This window comes from Gigantopelta aegis, chromosome 4 (genome assembly GCF_016097555.1).
Source record: "Gigantopelta aegis isolate Gae_Host chromosome 4, Gae_host_genome, whole genome shotgun sequence".
Classification (NCBI taxonomy): Eukaryota; Metazoa; Mollusca; class Gastropoda; order Neomphalida; family Peltospiridae; genus Gigantopelta; species Gigantopelta aegis.
Window position 1 is genome coordinate 64,619,442 of NC_054702.1, and position 17,346 is coordinate 64,636,787.

Genomic DNA, 17,346 nt, shown 5'->3' on the forward strand with positions numbered 1-17,346 from the left:
ACTATGTTTGTATCTATAATATATATATATATATATATATATATATATATATATATATATATATATATATATATATATATATATATATTCCTATATATCTATCTATCTATCTATCTATCCCAGTACCGTCAGATGTTCATGAAAGGTGAGAATTCCATATTTCAAACATAATAAAACTTTTATGTGTTATCTTATACGTGATAACGATGCCTTTAACTTGCACAAAAATCAACTTGTTTACCATTTATGCAGATACCACAATATATAATATATTAAGGTGCACTCTCACAGTGCAACTTGTACCTTCATATTCTATCATATGTTTGGTTGTAAGAAATTTAGTTAGCTATACGTCGCAAACTGTGAAGCGATTAGAACTATTTTCTACAACTATAGTTTATTAGTAATCGCATGCTATTATTACGACAATGGAAACGTAAATGAACAGTTATCGAAATAATATACTGGTCATGTTCAGAGAAAAATAAACGACCTGTTTACACGATTTAATCGACTTTCAGCAGACATCATTTAACCATTGAATGTTTATATTGATCTTGTTCATCACTTCAGTTTTGCATTACCCGTAGTTGACACCCAATAGCCGATGTATTTTTCGTGCTGGGTGTCTTTAAACATGCATTCATTCATTTTCGCCTTCAATTCCTTTAACCCCTCCATTTTGTTAGAATCTAGTCTAGAATACTAGTACTGGTAATTAAAAACAAATTCACAAAACAACAATAACAGCAAACAAACAAAAAACACCTCTCAAACCAAACAAAAAACCCAAGGAAAGCTCTAGCAACTCCCAGCCTAAAAAACAACACCACCCACCCACCCCCCAAAAAAAATAATATAAAAATAAAAAAACAATAATAATAATAATTATTATTATAATAATAAAATTAAAACAAAAATTAATAATAATAAAAAATAACAAAAACAAAAACAAAAACAAACAAATGAAAATTTTAGATAATTTTATATTGCATATTATCATTCATTTTGCCAAAACATATGACGTGCTTACACTGAACTATTTAGTAAAGGCAAATTAGCTTTAAATTGAAAATATTAATATACCCTATTTGAAAGCCTAGTATAATTAAAAACTAAACTATTAAATTTGCAGGAGGCGTGTCCCTTTTCTCCTTCGAAAACAAAATGTTCTATGTGAATGTGTCAATTTACAACTTGTTTCGCTGGTTGTTTACAACTTATTAAAATTTATATTTAAAATACCTTCGTCTTATTATAATTTATCATTTACTAAAGCAAAATAAAACCCACCAACAATCTTAGTAAATTCGTGTGTTTCCAATGTCAACTTCGGTGTTTCTCAATGGCTGTTATGTCACTAACCTCTCAAGTGTCGGGATGAAAGTTAAACTGGATGGTGATCTCTTCGAAATATTCAATTATTAAACTCTACCCGCCCAAAGGTTGCAGCTTGAAGAACACTTACATTTTACAGTCTTGTTGTTGTGTATAAACTGCTTGATTTGTATTTGTATATGACAAATATAAAACTCATGACCCTGTTTCACAGATTCATTCCGGTAACACAGAACTATTATTTATTTATTTATTTATTTGGTTGTTTAGTTGGTTATAATTATGAATATTTATTTATTATTAAAAAAAAAAAATTAATTTTTTTTATTTAGTTATATAACTAAATAAACAAACAAAGAAATAAATTATCTAAAAATAACTAAATAAATAAATAAATATTTTAATAATAAATAAATATTCATAATTATAACTATATTATAATTATAATTATAATTAATTTTATGGACACTTTTAGTTTCACAGAAAGAAGATGTCAAAATGTTGTTGTAATAAAATATATCTATTTTAATTTTATTCAAGAATAATAAAAACTGTTTTTAATTAGATAATTATCTACGTTATTATATGCATTATCTTATGGCAGCAAGAAGACCTACTTACCTACCTACCTACCTACCTACCTACCTACCTACCTACCTACCTATCTACCTACCTACCTACCTACCTACCTACATATCTATCTACATACCTACTTCACTTCTAGATCTCAAGTTCCAAACCCACTATTAATATCAGTTGTAATGATATACATTTTACAAATTCAACTTTAATTAATAGCGTGATTATAAACTGTTTTGGCCTTGTTTGGTATTTGTTTTTTATGTTCTACTTCTCGCTATTTTTCGATCCAGCCATTGCACTACGACTGGTATATCAAAGACCGTGGTATGTTATCCTGTCTGTAAGATGGTGCATATAAAAAGACCCATTGCTGCTAATAGAAAAAAGGTAGCGGGTTTATGTCAAAATTACCAAATGTTTGACAGCAATGTCCTCTAGTGGTGTTGTTAAACAAAATATACAAACTAATTCTACTTCTAGTGTTATCAGTACAAATGTACAGTACACACACAAGTAGGTCTGGTAGATTTCTGACTATGGCTAGTGAATTTTGAAAATCACAGATTTTTTTTTTTAATTCTAGAAGTCCTGAACAGCAATAAAACAATAGCGACATAATGTTTGACTACCACTACTGCGGTAAGTACCTGTTCCGCTGTAAACTTTAACTTTTGCTTCATATAACATCGTTCACCATCACTGGCACCATCAACACAAATATGTTATTACTATTGCAATCACAGTGTGAAATCGTTAATAAAATTTAGATTACTTGTGATTATAATTATCTTAGATAACACAACAGCAAAAATCGTCATTATTTTTTTATTTAGTTGATTTATGTGTTTGAATTTTTTGTTCTTTCTTTCTTTCTTTCTTTCTTCCTTCCTTTCTTTCTTTCTTTGCTTTTCTTTTCTTTCTTTCTTTTTTTTCTTTATGTGTTTGGTCTTTATTTATTTATTTATTTATTTACTTATTTATTTATTTACTTACTTATGCATTTATTTTTAAGGGAGAAAAAGAAATAATGAATACAGGTGGACAAAACGTTTATTAAAATCTCACCTCATTACAACAGACTATTTATAGGCGGACCAAAATAATGGAACCAGGGGACCCCCTAAATATATTCAAGTACCTGTTTTTTCTACCTTTTAAAAACAATTATTGAGTTGCCCTTTTCATGATTTGTTCCATGTGCCCTTTTCTCTTTACCACCCCCCCCCCCCCCCTCCACCACACACACCAATCAAAATATTTCCTGGATCCGCCACTGTTTTGGCACCTAAGATACTTATATCTGGATAGGACAAGATAAAAAGACACTTTCTGTATGTCACTTCAATACCTCTACGGCGACTTAAACATCAGATCGTTCTCTCGAATGACTGCCGCTATTGGAAATCAATACTTGACCGATACCCAGTCCATGTCCATTTATACGGGAATCGGAAGTGGCTCCCGGTCTAATAATTCTATATAGATGATCACTCTGCCCGCATGCCTTTTGTGGTAGTTTTAAAAAACCCAGTATAGCCACGGTGTAATGTCTGACGTTGAATATGAAAAGACGAATATTTAATGACACTTCAGATCAAACAAATACATCGGATATTGGAAGCTGTAGTGAAGAAGGCATTACGAAGCGTGCTTTGCTTCACGAATGGACTTCGCAGCAGTGTCAATAAATATAGATCGTAATATTATAATGATTAAGATTTTTTTAAATCAGTATTGTTATTATTATATTGTTGTTATTTTTTTAGTTTGTTTTGCTATTCTATAAGTAGTTGTGTTTCTAATTTTAGTACAGTATGTTATTTTATTTTATTTTTTTAAATACCCTTAAGGACCCTTATTATTATTATTATACTAACCTAAAACTACACCAGAACTGTTAAAAATAATATATATTTTTAGAACCCTCCCCCCAACATATTATTGTTCTGTTTTGTATGCCAGTGTCCAAACTCGCATAATATATATTTATTTTTAAATTACATATTTTATTATATATTTATTTATTTATAAAAGTTAAAATAATAATATACATATAGTATATGTATAATACGTAAACAAAACATTCTACAAGTCCCTGTTTATAATATATAGTGCACGATCAGGCGTGTGTGTAGGGGGTGGGTTTTGGAGGTCGCAGCCCCTCACTGACTTAGCAAATTTTCATTTTGTTTTCCAGTACATTTTCCATAGAACATGACATTGTATCGACCACCTATTAATTTAGATAGCCACTGTTTAGACCTTCCCTCTCTGCTAATATCCCTGACGACTGTGTATTACTATTTTTAAACACAGTATACTGTGAAATCCTTTATTTTCGTGGGCATAAATTTTCGTGGTTTTGCTAAAATACACATTTCGTTGGTAGTATCCTAAATTCGTGTTATATGTATACATCTATTATATTTTCGTTGTGTTCTTAAATTCGTTGACTGCACTAGTCCATGAATTACACGACAGTAAGTCCACCACGAATAATAGTGATTTCAAAGTATACAATATGTTGAATTATTAGGCATATAGCGCTTGTAGTATATCCCCAATGTCTAAATAATTAACTACATAATCAGAATTGTCAGTATAAATGTACATTATTCCAGAATACTAGATTGGAAATATATTTCACCGGATATACATACACAAACATGTAAATGTTTTAAATGATTCATTATAATCAATTACATAAAAATATGAGAAATAAACAAAAAAGTTAAAGAACATACAAGAGAAAACAAAAGCAATATATTTACTTGTATACAAACTTACAAACTGCCCATCTTTGTTAATTAGTGGTGATTAAAAAATATATAATTTACCTGTGCAAATATCTATCTATATATATTTTTTTGTCGTTCGTCTTGATAATGGAGAGAAAGAAATAGTCCCCCAGAAAATCACAAAATGTCCACAGTATTATATATTTTAAAATGTTGGATGGACAAGAAACGATTACTGACCAAGAAGCGTCGTCCAAAGGGGACGAACAGTCCCATAAATAATTCATCCCTCTCTCTCTATCTCTTCCGTGGTCTCACCTTGCCAATTTAAAACCTAATAATTACACAGACGACATACTTTCCCTGAATGAAGTAATACCAACAATTGCAGACAACAATCGGCCAGTTATGTTGTGGCGCATTATATTGGGGAGCAGAGTGAAATTCAAAACGACGATTTGGAGCTGGGATAACCGCACGTTCGTAACGAGTCTGTAAACAGCATTCCGCTCTCTTGGAGAGTAAATAGTTGGATGCGAAATACTCGTACGGCGGAATTCATACCAATGGAAACGAATTTTTCTTTTCAAACATATAGCTATAATTAATGCCACTCTGTATCTGTGAAAACAAACTACGATTTTTTTTTTTTTTACTCTGACGATAATTTAGAAATAGCGACGAAAAACTATTATCGGGGAAAACGCACGCTGAATATTGTGATTTGTGTAGCCCCGCCCACAAACATCGCTATGTCCAGCCCATTAAGTACGCATAATGATAATAGCCTGGGTTTCGCAACAGGAGACGATTTTCGATGATGGCTTCGGTCGCGTCGTGTCTTAGCGAATTTTTATCCAGTCGAGCTATATTTCGAGTTGAAGAACATGATAAGAAACAAATGTAATCCAAGAAAACAAGAAGTCGGAGAAATGTGGCAATAAAACTCTGACCAATCAGCGTCGACGATAGCGCTCTTGTCTCTTTGATCGACTGCAGCCGGAAGCCCGTTGCTGAAGGACACCTGGGAACAAAGCTGTAAGTCAGGGGGCGTGGCCAACTAAACAGATAGGAAACCGAGCCCGAGAGAGGCTATTATACAGTAACGTTTGTGTTGTATTTCGTCAAACAGGACCCGTGTAAGGTTCATGGTGAGGAAAAGTGAGCCGTGAGTCGCAGATCTCCGGACCGTGTGCGTGGAACGTTTCAAGACACTATCAAATTTGTCTGTGTGATCTTATAGGCCCTTCGCCAGGCCGACAAACCAGGAATAATGCATATGATGGACCATTATGGGCCGTACGCAGGTTTGTTAGCTTCTTATTCATTTTTGTTTGTCTATGTGTGTATGTGTATGTGTATGTGTATGTGTATATAATAAATACATGTTTACCAGGAAAGCCCACAGAGGTATCAGCATGACATATTACTGTTATGTAACATGCATCTTAAAACTGTTTATCTTTCTTATGTGTGGCGGTGGGTTGTCTATTTACCACGTATATACTACGGGGTTCACGATAATTCAACACATCATAATATGTAATGCTTTATAGATATTCTACAAATACATTTTCACAACATGACATTTACTTTCGAGATTTCATTTTCAGTTAGCTCTAATATTTCGATTAATATTTTAGGATATTTTTTTATTTTTTTTTTTTTTTTTGGGGGGGGAGGTTGGGGGTTGGGGGATTTCTTGTCCGGAATTAGGATCTGTTTCGTATAACAGACTCTCCGTCTCTCGGTCTCCCTTCCGTGTTTCGTCATTAATTCACGCTGTGTGCCGTTTAACCAAACATCACAAGTTGACCGTTACCGAGGACATTAATTTCCACTAATCACCCCCCCCCCCCTTTCCCTATCCTGTCATTAACGTAACAATCACAATTCGTGTTGGCAGTTAATTGCCGTTATCACACAACATCTTGTTAATTCTGTGTGGCTAAGAAACTCCGTAACTCGTCGTCTATCTGCCAACTTAGAAAATTAAAAGACGTAAAACTTCTCCTTTTTTTTTTCTTTTTTTTTTGGACGTGAGATTGTTTTCAGTGGGCAACTGTGTCTGGCGGATTCGCCGTGCCGTGTCGTTTATAGCCACGAATATGATCTGGTGTAATGATACAGCGAGGGACACGAGATTGGCGGGTTCGCCTGATAACCTATGATTTTGTCACATGTGGATGTCCTAACACCTATAATTCAACACACTTGGTGTGTTATTTTCGAATACCCACCGAGATCCAGAATAAATACATTCCTAACCGGGTACCAGATTCAGATTCTTGTGCCAGCATAACGATAAAATATATTAAATAAATAAATACAATAAAATAAATTAATAAATAGATTTATAAAATAAAATAAAATAAAATAAAATAAAATAAAATAATACAAGTTTTAAAATTTATCTCCTTTAACTATTGCTTGTTTTATTTTTAAATATGTAATACTACACTATTAACAACGTCATGGCATTTTATTTTAAAGTATATATCTCCTTTAAAATGTATCTTTATTAATTATAAATATTACAATAGCAGCACTTGTAGACAAGTATACACTTACAGTGTCAAAACTTGATCTACAAATAGATCTCCTTTAACACGTTTACTTTATTATTTTAAAGTATAAATAGCAACAGTAGTTAATAGAATTATACCACTAATTATAACCTTTCCAAATTTGATCTTAAAATATATCTCCCTTAAAATAAGTCATTGCGGCCATTGGAATAATATGCTACTAGCGCGTAAAATAGCTACCTTAAATTATTAAAACAATATTAATATGTTAAATAACAACAGTGGTTGATACTTACAGCTTAATTTTTTATCTATAAAATTGGAATCTTTGAAATATTTTCAATATTGTTTTTTTTTAAATATTAAAATAGCAAACAACGTAAGAAATTGCAATCTGTAAAAACATCACCTTTTTCCTCGCCTTGTGAGGATAAAGTATGCGAGTGCTTGACGCTGTCCCAATAAATCACAAATTACAGTTGTCTGATAGCATCGCATTTGGATAGGGTAAAGTGCCTGGCTGTGATCTGCCTGTGACGCGCAATTTGTCAAACGCTAGCCATCGCTAATAAATAAAACATAAAGCAGGCTGCCAATACAAAAAAGAGAAAAAAAACCCTTAATCTTTTGTATTTGACAGAACTTTTACACCTTATTAATCGGATACGTAATTCTTCTTTCTTTGTTCTTCTTCTGGTTCTTCTTCCTTTTCTTGTTCTTCTTGTTCTCATTCTTGTTCTTGTTCTTAATGCCGAATATTATTGGCTTATTGTATATATGTATTTTTGTTATGTCCACTCGTTGTATTTCTGTATACATGTATTTATATAATTTAACTATTCATATACTATATTATTTACTATTTAATGTTCTCCTGTAAACCCTGTCCTGTCTTGTCACATATTATATTATGTAATTATTCATGTTTCCCCATATGCCGTTGCCTAACGGCCTGGGTGTAATAAAGTTCTGTTCTGTTCTGTTCTGTTGCTCTTTTTCTTATTCTTCTTATTCTTCTAATTATCATTATTATTATTACACTTATTCTTGTTGTTCGCCTTTCTACCCACTTCTGGTTTTTTAATCATTAAGTTCGGTATCCTGTGGACATGACTTAAAAAAAGAAACAAACAACAATGTTGTTTATGTATAAATTTCTGTACTTGATATTATAGTATACAGATAATATAAATCAATAAAATATATTTAATTACATATTCGAATGCATACTCTTTCATATCATTGTTTTAATTAAATAATTCACAAGAGAAATTAATTTACATAATAAAATATTATATGTGCGTAATGTATATAAAGAAATAAAAATTATCTACTAATGTAAAAATAAACACATGAACAGCACCCTCCCAAACGGTACCCCTCCGCCCCCTACAAAAAATAATTAAAAATATAAAAATAAATAAAATAAGATAAACACTGAAATAAATATCCCAAAATACAACTAAGATTCTTCTAGAATTTCGCCTCCCAAACAGAAACAAAAATTACTATCAGCCGTTTGAACCACTATTGGTTTTACTGCCTATAAGTGGTTAAATACTGTCCATATGTCCTGTTGTGTCGAGTGAAATTTCAAGAGCTGTCAATCAAATTGGATTTCCGCTCAACGGTTTTCAACGATATACGGCGATATTTCTCCCAGCAAGACCTCGGCCAATAATATAACGAAGCTAGTGCGAATGTACATTCAAGTGGCGCTCGTGCTGATCAAAACAAAGCGCCCGACTCGATTACAATTCCTATTGAAATGGACATCTGAATGTTTATTTCATAAAACGTGTATATTCCAACTTATAAATATAAATGTTCGATTTTGAGCAAATTAATTCATCCTAATCCAATTTGATTAATGCGGATATTGCAATGGTTTATTATTATTGCAATGGATGTGGACAATGTTGATATTAAGAATAATTTAAAGAACGAAAGTAATCACTAACAAAAGAAATTTTATGTGATAAAAGTTGCTATCAAGCGTGTCAATTAGCATATGTATATTAAAAGGACATTAATTTACACAAATCATTTTTAAATAAGAGATTGGAGAGATATGTAGCATAACAAATACATGACACTGGGAACAGATTGCAAACATTTATTAATACATAAATTTATACATCATTATTGAAGTATTAACGCGTTTAATGCAATTACTGATTAGTTATTAACACTATTATTTAAACAAAAAATTAACTAGTGATATATATATATATATATATATATATGTATATATGTATGTATGTGTATGTGTGTGTGTGTGTGTGTGTGTGTGTGTGTGTGTGTGTGTGTGTGTGTGTGTGTGTGTTTAAAATATTTTAAAAGTTAACAATTCATTTCGACCGTATAATACAGGTATCCGTATAATCAAAAGTATCGGGGTAGCAAAGATGTAATCAAATATATTTAATAAAACGTTTTTAAATTAATATGCTTAATAAACATTGATATATTGATATACTCTCAAATATTTTCTTTTCGTGGGCTTAAATTTTCGTGTTTTTGGTAAATAGCACATTTCGTTGAGTACTTAAATTCGTGAATTAAAAAGGTATCATCACAAATTATTCATATTATTTGTATACGTGTATTATGTTTCCGTTGTGCTCCTAACTTCGTTGAATGAATGAATGAATGTTTAACAACACCACCAGCACGAAAAATACATCGGCTATTGGGTGTGGAATTATGTAACTTCGTTGACTGCACTAGTCCCAGAATCACAGGAAAATTAGATTTCCACGAACAAAAGTAATTTCACAGTATATAGTATACGAGAAAATCAAGGCACGCAAAATCACTTTCCACCCTAACACACTTCCCCCCAAAATCCGTGTTAGAACAACAGATTAGCACTTCTGTTCTGTGAACTATTTCTCCAGATTAATCGTAACAGAAAAATATAACAGACAAAATCCGTAGATACCTGTAAACAGCGGAGCAATGCAAACACGAGCAACACAAACATCGGGATATTTTATTTTTGACACATTCTTACCACACGATGCTTTTTCTGGCCAGGGAGAGACAGCGCTGTGAGAATTGTTTTGAAAAGCCCCTAGTCTGAGGCGGCGAGGAATTGGTAACCCAAGACTGCGTCAAGCCGTACTACCATCTGTGTGCAAACATGCCTGCGTCGGCTGTGATTACACACACCAACATCCGTCGACTCGAGAGTTTTTCTCACAAACCTTTCAGCATTTTTAAGGTATCCGAAAGGAGGGAGGGGTGTGGGGGAGAAGGAGAGAGAGAGAGAGAGAGAGAGAGAGAGAGAGAGAGAGAGAGAGAGAGAGAGAGAGAGAGAGAGAGAGAGAGAGAGAGAGAGAGAGAGAGAGAGAGACACACACAGAGAGAGAGACAGAGACAGAGAAAAAAAAATCCTAAAGAAAATAAACAAAGCTTGGTTTAATAAATAGTCCGTAAGGTTTCCAGCACAAGTTCTGATGTTTCTAGGTAAACCCACCGATTAACTTGACCGAATTATAATCGAACCACTTTCGGTTAGTATTTATTATTACAGATCTATAAGGATCATTTCGAAAACTCCTTTATAATACACAAGAGGGTGAAAATACTCATCTGCAAGAATCGATTATTAACTTCCTTTAAAATATACACAAATGTGAACACAAATACCGATACGATGTAGGTAACAAATAAAATGTTCATCGCCAGAGATACTGTATCACAGGCTGGTATAGTATTCCAAAGAAACTAACATGCATTTATAATTGCAGTCTTCCTTCGGAAACAATACAGTTCACCAGTATGCAACATCTTCCCTACTAAATGAAATAAATTAATTATATTCACATGTTAAACATTGGATTTGCGGGACAGTTTGAACTTTGGGTACAATATAACATATACTATTTTTAGACAAGGTTATGTGTAACTTGTACACTGCTTTGTATTTTACACCGCAGAATAAAATAATTAAAACTCTATTTCTCAATTGCGATATATATATATAATTATATAAATATATACACTCCCTGAGAGGTCAGTGATATAGACACTACCACATTCGTATATAAATATTATTATTAGAACTTTATTAAGGTGAGTTTTAGTTACTTATGTTACAGTTTGTTTATTAATTGAAAACCATAAAAAAACTAAAGCAAATGTCCTTCTGTTCAACTGCAATTAATCAAAATCACGAAAAACGAAATATGACGTCAAATTCTAGCGTGTAAATAACCCCGTCCAGCTGTAGGCAATATCAAGAGAAAATTATTAAAATGTATTGATGCTTATATATACACTGGGCAATAAGAGAAACGCAAATATTTTTGTTTCATAATAAAATTAACTCGGTAAACAGACTTGCAAAATGGTCTACAATGTTGAGAGGACATTAATAATTGTATTAAACACAAAACCTAACGGTATTCAAAATGAACAGTGTTAAATAAATTAAGTAAAACTATATTAACATTCGTTTATTTTGTGGTTAAGTATATTTCTGTCTACTTTGTCTTGGAGGTTGGTCTTCTACATCAGTACTTTAATAAAGGGATTTCTTGGAAGAAAACTTATTGGTATAAGAGTGCGTTTTAATAGAAAATTCACTGACGTGTATTGTTTATGCTTAAATGTTTAAATGAGATATCGTTTTAATAGAAAATTCACTGACGTGTATTGTTTATGCTTAAATGTTTAAATGAGATATCGTTTTAATAGAAAATTCACTCACGTGTATTGTTTATGCTTAAATGTTTAAATGAGATATCGTTTTAATAGAAAATTCACTGACGTGTATTGTTTATGCTTAAATGTTTAAATGAGATATCGTTTTAATAGAAAATTCACTCACGTGTATTGTTTATGCTTAAAGTTTAAATGAGATATCGTTTTAATAGAAAATTCACTCACGTGTATTGTTTATGCTTAAATGTTTAAATGAGAATTCATGTTAATAGAAAATTCACTCACGTGTATTGTTTATGCTTAAATGTTTAAATGAGAATTCGTGTTAATAGAAAATTCACTCACATTTATTGTACTTATATGCTTAGAACTTCAATAAATCAAAATGTGTAGACCGTACTTTAATAAAAACAAAGCTTCTATAAAATACTTGCAAATTAAATTATTAAAGTATCATATTTTATTTAAAAAAACAACAACTAATAAACAAACAAACAAACAAAACAAACAAACAAGAACAAAAACCCAAAACATATATTTAGTTAAGTAGGCTAATGCTATTTTGATTTACAAAATTCTTAAGTACGTAATTACGTACGTATTAATACGTAGATAAATAATATTACTTTTGTTTATTTTGTATATATGTGATGTACAACAAGTGAGACGTCATTAAATTATCTGTCTGTGTGCTTTCAAATAAAATAAACGTGTAACCACTAACAAACAAATTATTGCCTCAGTAAAAAAAACCCCAATAATCATACTACATGTACTAGTATTGATTTAAGGGTGGATAGGTTCTCAGCCTAGTGAGAATTTTAACGCAGAAATTATGAAAAAAATTAGTAGCACGTCATACTCATTGCGATACATAATAATTACTACAATTTATTACTATTTTCTTTCATCTACAAAATAAATTTACTGAATTTATTCTTCCCTTGATTCGAAAATTACTTTCATTTAATATAATCACCCTTCAATTCATCCACAAACCATCTTTAATCTATTTCACATTTTTTTCTTCGACCCTTAAACGCTTTTAATCTTTTAACATTAAAGCTTTTCCTTTCATTCTGTTTTTTTTTTTTTTTTTTTTTTTTTTTTTTGTAAACCCTGTGCCGAAAACACGTTAATTCTGTTACTCCTGTTAGCAGTGCTTGAGACCAAACGTCTTAACCTAGTCACGTAAATTTCACCGGATCAATTTGATTAGGGAACTAATGGCTCCTGGGCCGCGCTTTCCGAGACGGTTTGTGGGGTATTCCGCGGGCGGTAGAGACCCGACGTCGGCACACCGCGCGGTTACAGGCAGCGAAAGACGATCGCGTTTATTTGATGTTTTATCGCGTCTGGCACCGATAAACGCGTGATGAGTTTTTTTTTGCAATATTAGCCCCCGAAACTAACCAGCAAGTTGTTTTTCGTTATGTCTCATTTGTTCCGCTATCAGGAAGCCAGGTTAACACACGGGATGGAACACTGTGTATATACCAACCACGTGCAGGTGGTAAATATCGTGGTACGTTTCGAAGAAAAAAAAAATAACATGTCCCCCCCCCCCCCCCCCCCCCCCCCCCCCCCCCCCCCTCTCCCGACATACAAAGGTGTATGTTTCCCTTAAGAAGAATCGAACGCATGGTTCTGTAAAATCATATATACTACGTACAGGTAGCAACTATCATGGTACTTTTTGAAGAAAAAAAATAACATGTCCCCGTCCCTCCTCCCCGACACACTAAGGTGTACATTTTCCTCAAGAAAAATCGAACGCATGTTTCTGTATCATATACTACGTACAGGTAGAAAATTTCATGGTATTTTAACTCCTCCCTCCCCCCCCCCCCAAAAAAAAAATAAGAAAGAAAAAAAAAGAGAAGAAAAAACAAAGAAAAAGAAAAGCAAAACCAAAAAACGCAACAACCCCCCACCCCCCCCCCAACAACAACAAAAAACCAAACAAAAAAAAACATGTCCAAAACGACACAATAAGGTGTACGTTTCCCTTGAGAAGAATCGAACGCATGTTCCTGTAAAAAAAATCATATATACTACGTACAGGTAGAAAATATCATGGTACTTTGAAAACACCCCGATAATATGTCCACCGTAAGAAGAATCGAACCCATGTTCCTGTAAAATCATATATACCACATACTTAAAGAGACCATTTAAAGTTTGGTTCTATTTCAACATGGTTCTGACAAAGTCCTTTTAACTGTTCAAACTACATATTAAATTATTAAATACATTTTCTTGTTTAGAATATCAGTGTCTGTGTATTAAATGTGTTTTTGGTTGTCCTAATGTTTGTAGAGTCCCAATCTAGATTTTACCATCCAGTAATTTCGTGCGTACAATATAAAGTTAAAGTTTGATTAACGACACCACTAGAGCTCATTGATTTATTAATCATCGGTTACTGTATGCCAAACATTTGGTAAATTTTGATACCAAATCGTGGACGAAACTCGCTAATTTGTTTTCCATTAGAAGCAAGGGAACCTTTACCTGCACTTTGCTCACAGACAGGGCAGCACATACCATGACCTTTGATATAGTCCACTGAAGTAGCTTGATATTACCTCAGGCGAGCGCTCTACCGACTGAGCTAAATCCCTCCCCTTCGTACCACACACACATACACGCGCACACATACAATGTACATATAGATATACACGTGTAGTTTGAGCGAAGTACTACATATAGTATATATAAGATAAAACATTTTAGCAATTTGTAAATGTGCTTAAATGAAGGGAAACTCGTGACTTACAAAGTGAAATCCGACACTGGGTTTAATTAACGCATCATTTGTAAATGTAAGTAAAAGGAGACGTTCAATACAAAACGCGTTCATGTCACGTCATTGAATGTAGCTTACATTTTAAAGTACAATGCATTAATACCAAACTGTTGAACGATTTTGTCTTAGTATGTTTATATTCATTAAAATTAAACTTACCCATACACATATATTAGTTTTAAAAAACTACTCTCTCTGTCTCTCCACCCCCACCCACCCACCCCTCTCTCTCTCTCTCTCTCTCTCTCTCTCTCTCTCTCTCTCTCTCTCTCTCTCTCTCTCTCTCTCTCTCTCTCGCTCTCTCTCTCTCTCTCTCTCTCTCTCTCTCTCTCTCTCTGTTTAATATATATATATATATATATATATATATATATATATATATATATATATATATATATGTGTGTGTGTGTGTGTGTGTGTGTGTGTGTGTGTGTGTGTGTGTGTATATGTATATGTATATGTATATGTATATGTATATTTATTTGTTTGCATTTACCATAGTTTGACACCGAATAGCCGATGTATTTTTCGTGCTGGGGTGTCGTTAAACATTCATTAATTCATTCATTCATGTATATGTATGTGTATGTGTATGTGTATGTGTATGTGTATGTGTATGTGTATGTGTATGTGTATGTGTATGTGTATGTGTATGTGTATATACTAGTCTTTCTGTAGCACGTATTCGTTGACCTACTGTGCGTTTGTGTCCGTGAGAAGAAGACCATTCAGGTGGCTACTCTATCAAATGTTCTTTTCTATGCGGGTCATACTTGGCTTTGCATTGCCAGTGGATAATTGCCACGAACAATACATAATTAATAACAAAAAGAAAAATACAAAACGAAATAAAATTGAATTGAACATGTAGATATCATATTATTGTATCGCAGTAGGGTAATCTTCATTAAAATAAATGTAATAAAAAAATAATATGGAAACCAAATTCAATAAAAGAAAATTAACATATCGTATCCTTGTATTATAGTCGGATAATCTTGGTTAAATTAACAATAATAATGAAAGGAATTAGTAATGTGAAACTAAATGAAATGAAATTTAATGAAAATGTTCACAATCGTTTTATTAATTTCGTACAGTGTCACACGTTTTCTTGGTTATCTCATAGTTTTAGTACGAATATATTGATCTTCTACCTATACTGCAGACCATCTGTTGTTCCCCGCCTGCCTCTGTCTGCCCATCCGTCCATCCATTTATTGTCGCATATCCGAACCACTGAAAACACAAACAAATACGCATATTCAAATGCACGCATACATGCATAACACACACACACACACACACACACACACACACACACACACACACACACACACACACACTCACACACTCACACATACATACATACGTGCCCACGGTTCGAGTACCAGCAACGGCATGAAACAACTTGTGAAGCCAAATATGATTTTTATTCCCTGTGCTCGTCCGTTTATATCTTTATATGTACTACTCAAACCCGACATACGTACAATATATAGATATCATATATATATATATATATATATATATATATATACATACATACATACATACATACATACATACATACATACATACATACATACATACATATATACATGCATACATACATACATACATACATACATACATACATACATACATACATATATACATGCATGCATACATACATATGTATCGTGGTTAGTCTTGCAATTTGCGGGCGAATCGGTGCTACAGGTTCGAGTCCCAGCAACGGCATGGGACAATTTGTGAGGCCAGAAAGGATTTAATTATCCCCTGCGCCAGTGTGTTAATATCTATGTATGTAATAGTCAACCTCGACAAACATACAATATATAGATATTCATACATCAATACATACTAGCCAGTGCCAGGTCTGCCCACTGTTTCATGTAGGTAAGCGGGATCGACCGCGTAGATTGTAGGCCCCATGCATATGGTTGAGTTAAAAGAGCTTCCTTTTTATGGAAGCTTCGATAGCTCAGAGCGTATCGTGGTTAGTCTTGCAATTTGCGGGCGAATCGGTGCCACAGGTTCGAGTCCCAGCAACGGCATGGGACAATTTGTGAGGCCAGAAAGGATTTAATTATCCCCTGCGCCAGTGCGTTAATATCTATGTATGTAATAGTCAACCTCGACATACATACAATATATAGATATTCATACATCAATACATACATACATACATACATACATACGACACACACATATACACTTTTGTGTCCATCCAAAAACTCAACTCTCTGCCGTCTATTTATATTATCTGTAAGAATGATTAATCTATTTGGGTTGGATTTTAAAAATTATATATATAAAAAAATAAAAATAATGTTTGTTGTTGTTAGAAGCGACATTTCTCTATCTTCACTCCGACTTTTTTTTCCATTTCGCCTTCAACATTGCAACTTTTTCATTTTGACTTCTTTTTCTTTTTTTCTTTTTTTTTCTTTTTCGACTTTCAGTGTTTTTCTCTAATCGATTATCTGGCGCTTGCGTCTCGGGATGTCTTGGTTCGACCAAGTCTCCAGTAACCAGCATCTTTACTTTCTATGACAAATTATCCAATTTTCAGATCACACGAGATTTGTGGTTTTCTCTGAACACATTATTCACCGGACCTGTCAATTTCTCTATTAAGATGCTGCACAATATTACCAATCTATTCATCGGTTTC

General features: G+C 33.0%; 1 protein-coding gene across 2 annotated transcripts in view; it reads left to right on the top strand.

Annotated features, from left to right (window-relative positions):
• Nucleotides 1-5,494: 5,494 nt before the first annotated feature.
• The window catches only part of LOC121370930 (homeobox protein six1a-like), a 90,340-nt gene continuing 78,488 nt past the window's right edge, over nt 5,495-17,346 (top strand). The window contains exon 1 of one of the 2 annotated variants that reach the window (XM_041496471.1): nt 5,495-5,965. In XM_041496471.1, coding sequence (XP_041352405.1) covers nt 5,932-5,965 — 34 coding nt within the window. In that variant the 5' untranslated portion in view covers nt 5,495-5,931. The remainder of the gene's footprint in view (nt 5,966-17,346) is intronic. The other variant, XM_041496474.1, reaches the window with a different exon arrangement.